We start from the raw sequence: 16253 nt of genomic DNA on the forward strand, positions 1-16253 counted from the left end.
GTTCACATACAAAGAAGTATAATTCCAATCTTGGGGGTTGGGGTCTCCACATGCATTACACTAACACATAAAGCAGAATATGGTTGCAAACTTGTGATTTTGCTTCCCATCACGACTAGTGACATCATAAGAAAGACCATTGTACGATCGGTCCAGTGCGTGCTGAGCAGGTGCCGCGTCAATGAACTCAGAGATTGGCGACTAACTTGGTGATTATTTGGCGACGAATTTGGCGACTTTGGCGACAAAATGGATAATACTGGGAAGTTCGAGAATTTTCACGATCCATCCACTAGGAACCGAGATACTCCCAGATACGCCCTGAATGCTCTGGAAGATTCTAGCCCCGCCTCCTGGAACCATAACAGACAGGCACTCGGAAGAGTCGTGTGTGAAAGTAGTCGGAGTCGGAGACGTAGTGAATCGGCAGCTAAAGCGAGGAGACAGTGAGAAATTCAGCCGTTGGAGAGACCGTAGACTGAAGCTCCGAGGAACCCCTCTCCTGCTGGATTCTGTCTGGCCGCTTCTGTGCTATGGACGATTACTACTTCTGAGCTACTGTCGTCTGTGGTGTGCTATCCTGTGTTCTTCTCTGCTGTAAATAGTTGTCGTCTGTATACTCGTCGTCTTTGTGCTGTCTTGTCTTCGTGTAAATAAACGTCGTTGTTTTCTACTGTCGCCTGCTGATTGAACGTTCTCCACACCATATCAATACTACTTTCCAATAAACCCGAAAATCCGTAACAAAATTGAATTTGGACATTTTTTTTTCTAACAGATTATAACCAAAATTTAAAATGGAATTATAAATTCCGTTACAATATCATGGATGAAGTTTCATCTATCTAAGTTATTATATTTTTCAGTTATAGCGTTCATATTTGTGTGAGCCCTGGTCCTGGTCTAGGAATAGCGCATTTCCCCCTTGATCTGGGCTTTCCGGGTTCGGACTTGGTTGCTCTCTTCCCTGTCATCTATCTGTGAGGTGTGTTAAAGAGCCCCCTTGTAAAGAGGGATGCGCAAGTGATTGTCATATTCACATGAGCTAAAGTGAGACTTCTGCCTTCGGGTGCTCAGGGGTCCTCTCCCTCAGAAACTATTGCTCTCTTCATTCCCCGATCTCTGTTTGAATTCTGATTTGATCTCTGTTTGTTCCGTTTGAATTGGAGAACAATCCAAGAGGGATAAGTAACAACAACAACATATTAGTTTGAAAATGCAAACCAATAGAATATATTAATATTTGAACAGATTTTGCTTTAAAATGCGATACTGGTGCATATTTTATGTAACAAACCTGCGCAGTAAGCTTTATTCATCTAGCGTTTTACATTTCGTAGTTATCCAACTGAATATCGAATCGAATTTCCTAAGAATGGATTTCCTTCAATGTTTTGACAGATATCTATAAATTAAGTTTGAAGTCCACTTACCAAATTACATTCACCTAACGCAAACCGATTTACTATACAAAGTCAGATAGGGAAAGAGAGCAAAATGTGTTTTTCAGACTCAAAGATGTGCGAAACACGAATATTTGATAAAATTTCAAGTTTCATGAGTTTCGAGTATTTTATTACAATTCATAAACTTGCAAAACAACATATTTTTTTCGCCCTAGAGACGGTTCTAAAACTTGGAAATTGAAGAAACTCTTGAGCAGGAGATTTTTTATAGTTAGAATATTTTTTCCTTCTACTTGTACGGAAATTAAAAAAAAATTGTTCATAATACATTCTCTGCTTTTGTGAAATATTTATTATATCATATTCGAATTATCGAAATAATAAATTTGAGAATTCCTGGTATAACGGTTTTTCCAAAGTCTCACATTTTAGTTAGAATGAAGGACAAATAACATGTCTATTACGTAGAATGCGTAATAACTTTTGGATTGATCATTCGTGGTTCGGAATTACCTGGATTATTCTATTTAAGGAAATAATGGTTTAGAAGAATTCTGAGCTGCAGAAATGAAATTTAATATTCTTTCCTAATAAAATATTTTTAGACTTTTATCAAATTTATATGAAATCTGTCGAAGGGGTGCACGTCAGTCTGTGTTCATATCAGCACAAGAAGACAAGTATGCAAAGATCTCAATAGATATATTTTGGTAAAAAATTTATTATTGAAATTATACAAAAGTATTGACATCAGACTGTACGAGAGTATCATTTGTTCGCCTTGAATTCGTACCAATGTGAATATGTAAGGTGCAAAATGCTAGTAAATAAATGAAATTTGGCATACAGTAAAGACGCAAAAATTGAATGTTCATGCCAAATTTTCTGTACAATCAGTCGAAATGAAAAGATTTCAAATGCATTTCTAGTTTTCATCCAAGTGTTAAAGGAATCGTTCTTGCACCTTAGATTTATAATTGTTATTTGAAATATAAATTAATATATTAAGTCAGTTCCATGGACCATACTATATTATCAATTCTAATTTATTCTCTAATACAAAATAGAATGTAAGAGGAGGGGCTTAAAATAATGTGCTCCTCTATCTATTAACATATGAAAAATTAGAGAGATGGACTCTTCATCGGATTTTATTTCATATAATTGTATAAAAATTTTATAAATTATATTAAAATAATAAAATTCTATTAAAAATTGCTAAAAGGACATTTTAGTAATTTGTCATATACATTTACTAACTCAATTTCACAAAAAAATTAGTAAAAAATTCATAAAAATATAACTTAGCACCTTAAATGAGACAATGAATATTTTCTTCGTGATATCGCTATCTAGAGTTTAAATTCGAAACAAAACGGCGTACTTTCACTTTATTATAATTCCCATTGTCACTCAATGCATTTTATTACAATGAAACATTAATATCTTAGAAGCACAATGAAGATCGGCACTTTGTTTGAGATCAAGGATTGCTTTAGACTTTGAAAGATACCCACAGAGCAAAGGTATTAATACCAATGCTGATAAGTACAATTTATCTGCATTTTTTTGAAAGGATTCAAGCACATCAGGAGAAGAGATTCTGAAATTTATCATAAACCGTCTTATTAGAGCAAAGGACATAGATAACATTATCTGGAGATATAAATATGAGAGCAGCACTTTGAAATTATTCATCATTCGTAATTTTTTGCTGAACACGCATTCCTCCCTCTGGTAGCATGTAAGTGTTTTTCTTTTTTCTTTTTAATTACTTGATGTTTGGAAATATTTTCTATCCTCTAGAGATAAAAATTATTTGAGTCTTTAAAGGATTCTGATTTTCTTTTAGGAGCTCTATTTTTAAATTAAAGGTAATATATTTTTAAAAGTTAATTGGAATTTTAAACTACTTTTCTCTCGTGATATTAAGAATCATTCCAATAGTTTGGAATTTACTCAGATTGTCTTTTTTGTTTTTAATTTTTTTTAAATAATTGCAGTATATGTAATGAAAATCTAATGATTTTTCAATATCAAACTTTAATTAGCTCATTGAAAAAAAATTATTATTTTATGGAGGTCTACATTCATCAAAAATATAATCTCGCAGATGTATCGTGTATATATAAAAACTGCAATATTGAAAATGTCGGCATATTTTCCCAATTTTTAAAATTTAATTTACATAAATAATATTTTTTTTCTTTTGGAACTTAATTGTTGTCGAAGGAGGAGAGGTGGGGGGGATATAAGATTTTAAAGTTGATTCTCAAAACTTGTGAAAAATAAATATCATTTTGAGAGTTATCCAGTTTTAAGAAAAGGCAATCTAAAAACGTTTTTTTGTAATTTCAAATATGTAATTTTTTATTTTATCCTTGATATAATAGAATCCATTGGAATATTATATATTGCTACTAATACAAAGCTCCAATAAATACCAGATTCGGGTAACGCTCCAATAAATTCAATTCTAGTAAGATGCACCAAGGTCGCAAATGGAATGTGAACGGCATGAAAAGAATTATGGTTTTTCTATGCCTATTCTTTGTATCACTGTTGCCTCCACCCTTCTTTAATTTTGGTTATTTGAATCGAATTCTATAAAATAGAGGCTCCATTGTCATATTTCTCTGGGTTCAATGTCAAGTTGATATTTCCTGCTATGTTATGCATATTATATCAAATTTATGCTAATCAATTTTTTATATCAGATTTTATTTATAGATCACCTTGGAATTAACGCGGAATATCACTTTACTACATTCTAGGAGTTTGATTCGAAGGAATGTTTAAAAAATATCCAATCAATTCAAGGAGATAAATTTTAAGGTCAAATGATTCTGCCAGTAAATGGAACAAAATATAAAAATTCAAATATATATCTTTATGAAAAACGCACGCACACATTTCATGCATAACCTCATGCATCATATATATGAACTTAACACCAAGGTTTAATGCAATATAGTTGAATTAACAATGACACAGAAAAGAAAACCTCTGAAAAGACAATTTCAAATTTACTCGGATTCTGTTAAAAAAAATTCTGTTCAAAAATTAAATAATAAAATAATTTTATAATTTTATCAAATTACAATGCATTATTAATTACAGCCAAAATCATAATCTAAAAAGTAAATACACATCTTTTATATGCCGACTAAAAAATTTCCAGAAAATAATTGTTGCTTTTAACATTCATCAGTTTTTTTTAATTACCAGATTGCTCGCAAATGCATTGGTCTGATAACAGGAATATAGTATCTTTAGCTTAAACCTTGAAGATTTCGTTTCCTTGCATTCAATTTATCAGGAAAACGTTGCTATATCACTAATAAGCTGGTTGAAATCCAAGCGATGCTTAAAAGACTTACAAGTTAAATACATAAAGACCAATGAATTCATTCCCAGGAAAATGATTCGAAGATATACAATTAGTTAGCTTTGAGGGGAAAAGACTAAAGATCAAATGCCCATTAACATCAACACAAAACAACTGACTTCGAAACAAGATGAAATTATATTAAGAGATAGGGCAGCAGTATTAAAAATGTGTACAATTAAATAATTTTAGGTCCCGCATGATTCGAAACAAAACTTTAATTATAAATACAAAAAAAAAATCTTCAAAAATTTTTATAAAAGAATACCTTTCATTAAAAAACACACACACATACACACAACACGCAAACTACGCCGAATCATAATAATTTAATTATTAGCAATAGAAAAATATAAGATAAAAAGTTAATAAAAATGAAAATAATCAGATTTTTACTTCAACAATGAAACCTATTAATGAAGAATAAGTTTAAAAAATGTTTGTTTAGTTTGTTAAAAATAGAAAATACAATGTCGCGTCTAAAACTTATCATTGAAATGATTATGCTTCGAATTTTGATATGTTGTAAAAACAATTTTTTGCATTGAAAATTTATTGCCAAAATGAGGTTTGTTTTTTAATTAGGTAAACTGCTACCAAACATTTCAAAAACGCCGTCTGGTCCGCCAAATTCCCCGCATTGGAAATGTACATTAGACAAATTTCAAAATTTTGCAATTCTTGCATGCGTCAATTCACATGTTTATCTTAAATATTAAAAAGGATTACACAAATCATTGGAAAAACTGTTATTGAATTTATTTATTTCATAGAAAATGACTACAAAGAATATCTTAGAAAGGAAAAATAATATATCACAGAGATATTGAAATCTCAGGTCTAATATAAAAATATTTATTAACTTTTTACAAAAATGCATTAAATATATCTTATAGAGAACGATTTTCATCATATGAAGAAAGGAACTCCTTGCGAAATTTGTCATTAATATTAAAAATAGATTTTTGTTTTATCTATATTTTCCAACAGCAGCAAATATTATTCATTAAGAAAACATCAAGTTAAAAAAAGTGTTGCTTACATTAATTTATCTATTATTACAATTATTAACCGAATCTAAGTAATTTTTTCATTTAAAATAAATTCATACAGTAAATTTAAAAATAAAATTATAACAACTTTCACTTAAAATTCCTTAAATTTCGATAACGAATGTAAAAAAACTTCATAGAATAATTAAATCTGTATAAAATAATTATTTCTGTAATTTTCTGATTACTTTCACTCGTGCTTTCTTCTGTGATGCTTTTTACAATAGCTGCTGTGCTCGAATGCCGTTTCACAATCTGGACATTTATAAGGCTTTTCTCCCGCGTACGTCCTCACCTGTTAAAATTGTTTCAATTCGGCTAAGAATGTAAAATAGTTCCATACAAGATTAAAAAAATTATTTTGGTACTTTACAAGTTGATTTCACTTATGCGCGCTCCTCTGATGCCTATTACAAATGCTCCTGGTCGTGAAAGCTTTTCCACAAAATGGACACTTGTAAGGCTTTTCTCCAGTGTGGGTATGAGCATGTGTTTTAAGAGTACCCTTTTGAGCGAAAGCTTCATTACAAATATCACATACAAAAGGCTTCTCTCCAGTGTGGGTACGAGCATGTGTATTAAGAGCACTCTTTTGAGTGAAAGCTTCATTACAAACATCACATACAAAAGGCTTTTTGCCAGTGTGAGTCCTAACATGATTCTTAAGAGTACCCTTTTGAGCAAAACCTTTATTGCAGACGTAGCACACGAAAGGTCTGTCACCGGTGTGGTTTTGATAATGTCTGTCGCGACTTACTTTGTGATTAAATTTTTTTCCGCATAGATCACATACATAAGGCTTTCCGCCCGTGTGGGTTATGTAATGTCGGTTGAGTCTTGATTTTTCAGAGAATTGTTTCTTGCATAAATCGCAAACAAAGGGCTTATAGCTAGTGCGTGTTCGATCATTCGTTTTAAGAGTATCTTTCTTACTGATGTTCTTAGGAAATTTCTTCATAGAATAATTAAATCTGTATAAAATAATTATTTCTGCAATTTTCTGATTACTTTCACTCGTGCTTTCTTCTGTGATGCTTTTTACAATCGCTGCTGTGCTCGAATGCCGTTTCACAATCTGGACGATTATAAGTCTTTTCTCCCGCGTGCGTCCTCACATGTTAAAATTGTTTCAATTCGGCTAAATTCGGAATGTAAAATAGTTCCATACAAGATTAAAAAAATTATTTTGGTAGTTTACAAGTTGATTTCACTTATGCGCGCTCCTCTGATGCCTATTACAATATCTGCTGGTCGTGAAAGCTTTTCCACAAAATGGACACTTGTAAGGCTTTTCTCCAGTGTGGGTATGAGCATGTGTTTTAAGAGTACCCTTTCGAGGGAAAGTTTCATTGCAAACATCACATACAAAAGGCTTTTCTCCAGTGTGGGTACGAGCATGTGTTTTAAGAGTACCTTTTTGAGCGAAAGCTTCATTACAAACATCACATACAAAAGGCTTTTCGCCTGTGTGAGTCCTAACATGATTCTTAAGAGTACCCTTTTGAGCAAAACCTTTATTGCAGACGTAGCACACGAAAGGTCTGTCACCGGTGTGGTTTTGATAATGTCTGTCGCGACTTACTTTGTGATTAAATTTTTTTCCGCATATATTACATACATAAGGCATTTCGCCCGAGTGGGTTATGAAATGTCGGTTGATTTTTGATTTTTCAGAGAACTGTTTCTTGCATATATCGCAAACAAAGCGCTTATAGCTAGTGTGTGTTCGATCATTCGTTTTAGGAGTATCTTTCTTACTGATGTTCTTTGGAAATTTCTTCTTACCAGAGAAGATTCCAGAAGGACCAGCCACAGCACTGTCATCCCCCTTGGTAGAGATAGGTACCTTCAAGTCGGTAGTCCTTTTCTTCTTATTATTGTGACCTTGAGAGTGCACCTCAGGTGAAATATTTTTATGATTTACACACTCTGATAGACTCTTCAAAATCAGATTCTCATTTCCAGAAATATTTTTACTATCCGAATGAGCTATTTTGACGACACATTCTAGAGAATCAATAAAATTATTTTTATCGTCATTCAAAGTTTGCCATTTGCTACTTTCAAGACACGTTTTATATTCTTCATCAGTTGTTGCACAGATCAGGTCTGATGCACTTTGATTTTGTATCTCAACACCACTTGATCCGACTTGAACTGTCGTTTTTTCATAAGCTTCACGATTTTCGATTTCCGGTCTATCAGCAGATTCAAAGTTTTCTAAAGAAACTGTAAAAGTTGCGTTTTCTTTGACTTGCACTTCCGTCGCCTGAGCATCTGTGGGATTAAAACAAGAAATATCGCAAAGATCATTTAGTTCTGAATTGTCGGAGCACTCTGCAGAAATCCTGTACTTGTTTACTTTTGTAGGAAGAGGCTTAAATTCTTCATTATGTTGATACAGCGATAAATCGATGAGCCCAGATTCTTTATTTTCATTTTGTCGGAAAGATTGATTTAAATACAGAGAATTCTCATTCGAATTTTCCGTACATTTGTCTTTCGTTTCTTCATTATTTTCATCTGAATTTCCTGTCGTTGGCAATGAATACACGTTGTCATCATTCTTATAAAATAAGCAAGGATTATTCTCACCGTAAGTCAGAACTTTGTGACAAATTTGACACAAGTATCGAGCCATTAAATTCCAACAAAAATAAATTTCGGACTTATCAATTTTTTAAAAATGATTCTTAAATAGATGAAAAACGTAGATTTTCTTTTCTTCTATAGTTTAATGCTGTAAGCGTTGTTGATGAGATTTACATTTGGTACTTACGGTTACAGTTAAAGTAGATTCAACGATGAATAAATTATGAATGTTTCATTTATTAAATAACGTGCTAGAGCCCTTTGCCCTAAATTCAAATATTCAATGTCTAATATTTAAAATCCACATTTGCTTCATGTGTTTATTTGTGATATCCTTTCATTTATCTTAATCTGGATAGCAACTGAGTTAAAAAAAAATAAAGATTATGATCTAGAATGCCTATTACTGTCGCAGAGATAGCATAGAAACCTGGATAATGGGTGATTGTGTTTAACCTGAATTCCACGATTGATTCGAAGTTATTACTTTGAGTGTATCTTGATCTTTCATTTCAACAATCAAAACTTATGTCAGACAAAATATATCTGTCTATGAAAGAAGGTATTATAAAGAAAATAAAAAGCATGAATCATATTTTAAAATAGAAATATACTGTCCATAAAATAAAAATTTACCTTAAACCAACTTTTACCAGAATCTTTTCTATGACTTTCCCTCTTAATGTACTCGCAAATAGGAAAGGATTTAAAATTCCACGAAATTCTGTTAATTGATATTTTAATAACATTTTACGATAAAATCAATTTAGTTTTTTTTTCCCTTTTTCTCATAATTATTGCAAAAGATTTGGTTTGTATTTATTTTGAGTGAATAAAAATGAATCAGATTTTAAAATAGAATTATACTGTCCATAAAATAAAAATTTACCTTAAACCAACTTTTACCAGAATATTTTCTATGACTTTCCCTCTTAATGTACTCGCAAATAGGAAAGGATTTAAAATTCCACGAAATTCGGTTAATTGATATTTTAATAACATTTTACGATAAAATCAATTTAGTTTTTTTCCATTTTTCTCATAATTATTGCAAAAGATTTGGTTTGTATTTATTTTGAGTGAATAAAAATGAATCAGATTTTAAAATAGAATTATACTGTCCATAAAATAAAAATTTACCCTAAAAAAACTTTTACCAGAATCTTTTCTATGATTTTCCCTCTTAAAGTACTCGCAGATAGGAAATGATTTTAAATTCCACGAAATTCTGTTAATTGATATTTTAATAACATTTTATAATAAAATCAATTTAGTTTTTTTTTTTTTTTCTTTTTCTCATAATTATTGCAAAAGATTTTTTTTTGTATTTATATTGAGAGAATAAAAATATAATCGCATGTAATTTCATAGTCATTTGCTTATAACTTGTAATTCTGTTATCATATTATATATAAAAGACTCTTTTAGAATGGAAAGTATAATATCAGTAAAATGAAAATCGAACTTTTTTTATTTCTTTAATCCTATCATTTTTGACCGGTTGATCTTTTCTATTTCAAAGCGTTCTCAAACATACTTTTAATGCTCATTAAGGTCTACTCAAGTGCCTGCTTCTTTGTTAGACCATAATCTGAAATTAGGATTTCCTTTCAAAATAGACCTAGTTTTTGTTTAAAGTCCGGCATTATTGCATGAAAGTTTAAACATCAAGCCTATTCAGATTTTGTTCTCTGTTCTGCTTTTTAATTTTAAATTTTATAAATTAAATGAATTCTGTATTTAAAAGAGCGCATAAATGCATGGTGGTGGGAAATTTTGATTTTATATAATCTTATCTACAAGTGGATCAATATTCAGCATGTAAAATATTATATAGCATAAAAGAGAAATGACAGTGTAAAGTATGGAAAGATAGGACGCTGTTAGATGAGGTTATTGCGATAGTTGGTTAATTTTCTAATGTCAAACAAAACTTAATTTACAGTTTGAAAATGATGAGATGGTATTAATAGCAAAAATGTCCTCCATTATTTCAAATGTTCAATGAATCACAATGCTACTTTCGAATTTATCATAAAGTGTTATCATAAATTTCTAAATTCTTTAGTTTACCATACAAATTTGCATATATATGTATATAGATAAAAATATACAATTTGTGAATAAATCCTTTAACTTGTTAACTGTCTATCAATTGCCAAGTATCAGACAATACAAGAGATGAATGTATTTCTTTTCAAAAACCCTCTCAGTTTTTCAATACGAGCAAGGAGATAACAGTTAAAGATCTGGAGTCTATCTATTCCAAGAAAAACGGCAGCACATGGGCAGATCCATCAGTTTCTGCAGAAGTACTGCCATTTGTTATACAGTCTGATACTTTAATAACGTCATTAAAGAGTTCCTTCATTCCCGGGCAAAAATCGGTATTGAGGGCTTTCTAATTTTTTCGTGAAGCACTTTTGTTATTCTAACCAATTCTTTTAGTAGCACATTCGAGTGAATACGTAAAAGACTTCTTATTATCATTAAAACATGAAATATACTCTCTTCAAATGACATTTCATAATTATCTCTCACTGTGCCATGTAATAAACTGGAAGCAGATTCTCTTTGTTTCAGTTCATGAACATGATGACTGATGCACCAATTTTAACCCCGGGAAGACCACTTTCATTTATGCATTTTGGTTTAATGAACTTTGAAGATGCTTTTAACGCTTTATTTTCTTTAGAATGATTTTCACTTTCTTGAATATTTCAGACTGAACCTGAGAATTGAAGTATTATTCCGATTCGCGCATTCTGAATTGTTTGTTTAGAAGTAACTACACAATTTTCGTGTATTTTCCGAGGCAAGCTTAAATGAGGGGTGTTTTTTTTCAGTTGGCAATAAATATATTAGTTCAGATGGGACACTTCCGTTTCATAGAAATCATGCACATAATATTCCTGAAGTGTCAATCTCATTTCCTGCAAATATGTTTTTTTTTTGCTTATTATTATTATTGCTTCAGATTCTCCTAGCTCTGGTGATGAACTGCAACAATGATGAATATCACAGTAATTCACTGTTCCATTTCACTTTTTGATCCACTTTTTTGAACAAAGTACCCATTAATCAAAAATATAAATAAATATATAAAACTTCACAAAGAGGTGCAATCAAGAATTCGGTTTCTTCTGATAGTTAATCCTTTACATATTGCAACTGATTAAAAATTAAATTCCTGTCTCTTTCTATGGTTAAAATTGATTTATTCTCTAAATAATTTTTGAGATCATTCGATCCATAATGAACCTTCTCACTAAAATCTTAGCACCTGACAATGATATTATAATAATTTCTAAAATCTGAAGTCAGAAATCCTCTTAAGTAAATCCCAGAGAAGTGTTTTGAATCATCTTAGTTCCAAAATCGATTTGGTGTTAAAAATTAATGATCCGCGTTTTTTTAATAGTAATAATTTAGAAACACATTTCATAATTACATAACGTTTTCCTGTCTCTCTTTCTTTCTTAATTTGAGAATATTTTGATTATTCATTTAAACCTTATCATGTTCCAAATCAAGACATTTGCAGTTAAAACAATATCAAGAAATTGACCTTCTTAGAAAAAGCAGAGAAACGAACATGATTGTAACAAAACTGCATATTGTATACACTAGAACAACTTACCGATATTTGCTAATTTCCTGCATACACATAAGTAAATGCTCATTATGTACTTTATTCTTTCTTGAAAAATGCTCATTTTTCAAATTCAGAGATTGTTTTAACGAAATATTGTTAACCTTTTAACATTGGTTGCAACGTGTGTTTGCAAACTAATGGTTAAAAAAAGTAAAAGGTAAACAAAAAGTTAAAAGTGGCAATTAACCAACTTTTACTTTTTTTCACAGTCATTGGATTCAATTAATTATTTTCATCAATTACGTGCATTTTTATCATGCTTTTTAAACATCTTTTCAGATTTTATTACTTTGTAATTTTATTCTTTCCGCAGCTTCTAATCATTGAATCAACTGTACATTAAACATATACGAACTGGGCCTTAAGTCAGGCGCAATATGGTCGAAAGAAGGAATTTGATCATTAATCCACAAACCAATGGGGGCCGCGGTGGCCTGGTAGTAATGTCTCGGCTTCGGAACCGGAGGGTTTCAGGTTCGAGACCCGATTCCACCGAAGAACCGTCGTGTAAGGGGGTCTGTTGCACGTTAAATCCGTCATGACCAAACGTCCTCCTGCTGGTCTGGTGTGGTGTGGAGAGGGGGGGGGGCAGCTCAGGTGTCGTCAACTGACCGTGGTTCAAAATTACGAGGTCAGTTCTAAAATAGCCCTAGAGTTGCTTCAAACGGGACGTTAATATAACTAAACTGAACTAAACTACAAACCAATGGAGCAACCTATAGAGTGTATTAACTTTTGATTATAAAATAAGGTGGTTATTTTTAGAATAACATGATTTAAAGTAAAAGCAGAATTATGTGTGTATAAAAAATATAAATATTTTTATCATTTTATTCGAAGAACATTTCTGTGCATTCTTCTTCAATTGTATTATCAATGTACATAATATATCTTATAATGCAAACAGTTTTTCAAAAAAAGCAGATTTTACATTAAATTATATAAGATCAAGTTAGAACTCGTCATATTTCAGGATTAGAATCGTAAAATGAGATGCAATTTTATTTCTTTATGTAAATTGCAGATGCAATTTTATTTCTTTATGTAAATTGCATAAAAATAGTTTCTATCGTTTATTTTAATACTTTTTGAAGCCATCTCTGATGCAATCCTCATCTTTCAATCAGTTCAGAATGAACGATGTCCGCCAAATTTTATCTACTTAAAAATGAGTTGCTACCTTAACTTCACTTAAGCATTCATCAAAATTATTCAAATTTTGTCAAGTTTATTCAGATTTTGTCAAGTTTATTCAGATTTTGTCAATTAATATTCCAAAGACACACCTAATTGAGAATTGTGGGACATAAATTGATCTCATGGTAAAAATTGAAATGTGTCTACAAATAGCCGAAAAATGGCAAGGAATGTATGTGAATTTGATATGCAAGTTGGCAACATGCTTACTGATCATAACTCAGAATGCTGTTTTACCACCATATGAAAATTTCTTCTAGTGTTGACCAGATTAAAAAGGGGAAGTTCAAAATTTCCACACTGTTCTGTTCCTTGTATGCTGTTGCTAACAAAAGCATTGCACATTCTAGGCTAAGCGGAAGAGATTTCTCAAATGTGATTAATAATAATTCATCAAATATAATTACCCTGCGTTCAACAATTATTATTATTATTATTAATTATTTAAGAGCTGAAAAGTCAAACTTCCTCTTAATCAACGTGATCACCAAAATTTCATATTTAGTAAAAATATTTAATTTCAGAACCAGAGGAACTATAATTATATATAATGTAAACTTATTGATGTAACTTCTGTGTTTACATGTGCTATAATTGCTCGAATGTAGTTTAAGCCTTTTTTTTTGTATTTGGAGTTGAATGAGAAAAACAAATGTATGTGTAGAATCATCTTAGTTTGTATCATCTGCAATTCCCGTTTTCAACATATTTTAGACTGGCGTAGTACGATTTACTGATTATAAAGTAGGATTGCGTAATGGTTTGTAAGCGCTGAGATGTGGTTATTTTAATCTCGTAGTCAGAATTTAAGTCCTATCTGCAAAAAGTAGCAAAAAGCTACATCATGAAAATTGTATAGACCATTTTTTAACAAATCCTTCATCACTTTAAATTGTGTGTTCCATCTACGTGTTCATGTATGCGGGGATTTAATACACAAACCGGCATCATACTAATTAACTGAAAACTTGAGACGTGGTTTTGACCAATAAATTCGTGACCTTTCTAAAGTGTTCGCCCCGTCAGTCAGAGGAAAGATCTTCAAAATGTAAAGACTGTTCTGCTCATTAAACATCGTAGTTAGTCCCAAAACGTGTCATATTCTGAAAATTGAATTCAGAATTGGCTCGCAGGTTATTTCTTTCGGTAAATAATGTATTAATATTACGGAATATGATGGTAAAAAGAAATAGGTTTAGTTTTCACGTGTTTTTTGGGGGGTTTTTATCTGAAGAAAGAACAATTCTTGTCTAAATCGCACAATGAAAAAGGAAGAATAAAAAAACGGTTTGCAGGAGCGTTTTCAGAACTACACTTAAAGAGATAATTGTAGAGCAAAAATAATAAAAAAATAACCTGAAGTAAAATCCAGACTACAAAAATATCATATCAGTATTAAACAGGTATCGCGTAGGATTGTCTCATGCTTTATAATTTTATAAATTTATATCCCCTTTGTATCTTATTGCATGTTTTTATAATTTTTTTTTTTCTGTTTTAGTTCATTAAATTAGATTTCAATTCACAAAGGAAGTTTCAAACTTTCCACCAAATTATTACACATTTCATCGTACCGTCTTAAATGCATCAAACTTAAAAAAAAAATGAATCGTTTAAAATAATCGGTCGAAAACAGGTTTAAAAAACTACTTAAAAAACGATGTACTTAAAACTATAAGCATATACAAAAAAATATATAACTAACACAAATACAATTTAATTACAAAAGCATGCAACTAACCTAAAAATAATTGAAATAATTGAAAACAGGTTAAAAAAATCTACTTAAAAAACGATGTAGTTAAAACTATAAGCATATACAAAAAATATATAACTAACATAAATACAATTTACTTACAAAAGCATGCAACTAACCTAAAAATAATTTAAATCATCCGTTGATAACGGTTGTCATGGCAACAATCAGAATGCGCATGCATGAATTTTCTTCGTCAGCTCCGGTAACGCAAATGCGTGAATATTTCTACGCCAGTTGGGGTAACGCTATGCAGATTATACCTTTTTAATTTCCTTTAATCTGTGTTATTTTAATTCAAAAGTACTTCAGAATGAATCTGAAACATGGATTAATTAACAATGTTTAATTTTAAATGCATCAAACATTAAGAAAATAAACAGAATCGTTTGAAATAATCCGCCGAAAAATATTAATCCTAGCTTCATTACTGTTGGGAGAAAAAAAAAATTGAAGCCTTACTCATTTGGCGGTGGGAAAAATGGAAGATTTTTTTGGCGGAAAAGTTGGCGGTGGGGAAAATGGAAGATTTTTTTGGCGGGAAAGTTCGTTTTTAATTAATAATTAAAATTTTAATTAAAATTTCAAAAAAAGGGACCCCAGGTGCACATTCCCGACCTATAAGGTATACATGTACCAAATTTGATAGCTGTATGTCAAATGACCGGGCCTGTAGAGCGCCAACACACACACACACATTGAGCTTTATTATAAGTATAGATTAAAAAACTTGAATATGACCTCTTTTAAAATAGGGTAGGAACGAATGCTGTTTATAAAAAATATACCAATCCAAATATACAGTGGGTCCTAAAATTGAGTATGCACTATACTCTTTCTTCTTTAATTTTATTCTTTTTGATCTTAACAAACCTTTTATAGCTAATATTTATAAGAGCGACTAAATATACATTTGCAAAAGTATTAGGCTAAAAAACAAAACGGAGGAATCAATAATATTTTTATTACAGTAATTTTTATGTCAAAATTACAAATTCCAAAGTCACAAAATTGAGCATACACTTTATAAAATAGGCGACTTGACTACTATTATTTATTTTCAAATGAATAAGTAAAATAGTTTTGTTACTTTCATTGGCAATCATTGATTTCCAAGAGAAAACAAACGTTTTGGTTATCATAATGAGCTCCAAAACAGAAACAAATGTTGAAATTCGGAAACTTGTTATTCGATTGTATGAAGATG

The 16253-nt window shown here is 30.9% G+C and overlaps 2 protein-coding genes across 2 annotated transcripts; both read right to left on the reverse strand.

Annotated features, from left to right (window-relative positions):
* Positions 1–6228: 6228 nt before the first annotated feature.
* On the reverse strand, positions 6229–6804 carry LOC129971916 (gastrula zinc finger protein XlCGF62.1-like). Its single transcript, XM_056085894.1, has one exon. It carries the CDS (start codon positions 6802–6804, stop codon positions 6229–6231), a length of 576 nt encoding a protein of 191 aa, XP_055941869.1.
* Positions 6805–7053: 249 nt separating this feature from the next.
* LOC129971917 (zinc finger protein 679-like) lies at positions 7054–8487 on the reverse strand. Its single transcript, XM_056085895.1, has one exon. The coding sequence runs from the start codon at positions 8485–8487 to the stop codon at positions 7054–7056; it is 1434 nt and encodes a 477-aa protein (XP_055941870.1).
* Positions 8488–16253: the final 7766 nt, after the last annotated feature.

Source organism: Argiope bruennichi, chromosome 6 (assembly GCF_947563725.1).
Source record: "Argiope bruennichi chromosome 6, qqArgBrue1.1, whole genome shotgun sequence".
Lineage (NCBI taxonomy): Eukaryota > Metazoa > Arthropoda > Arachnida > Araneae > Araneidae > Argiope > Argiope bruennichi.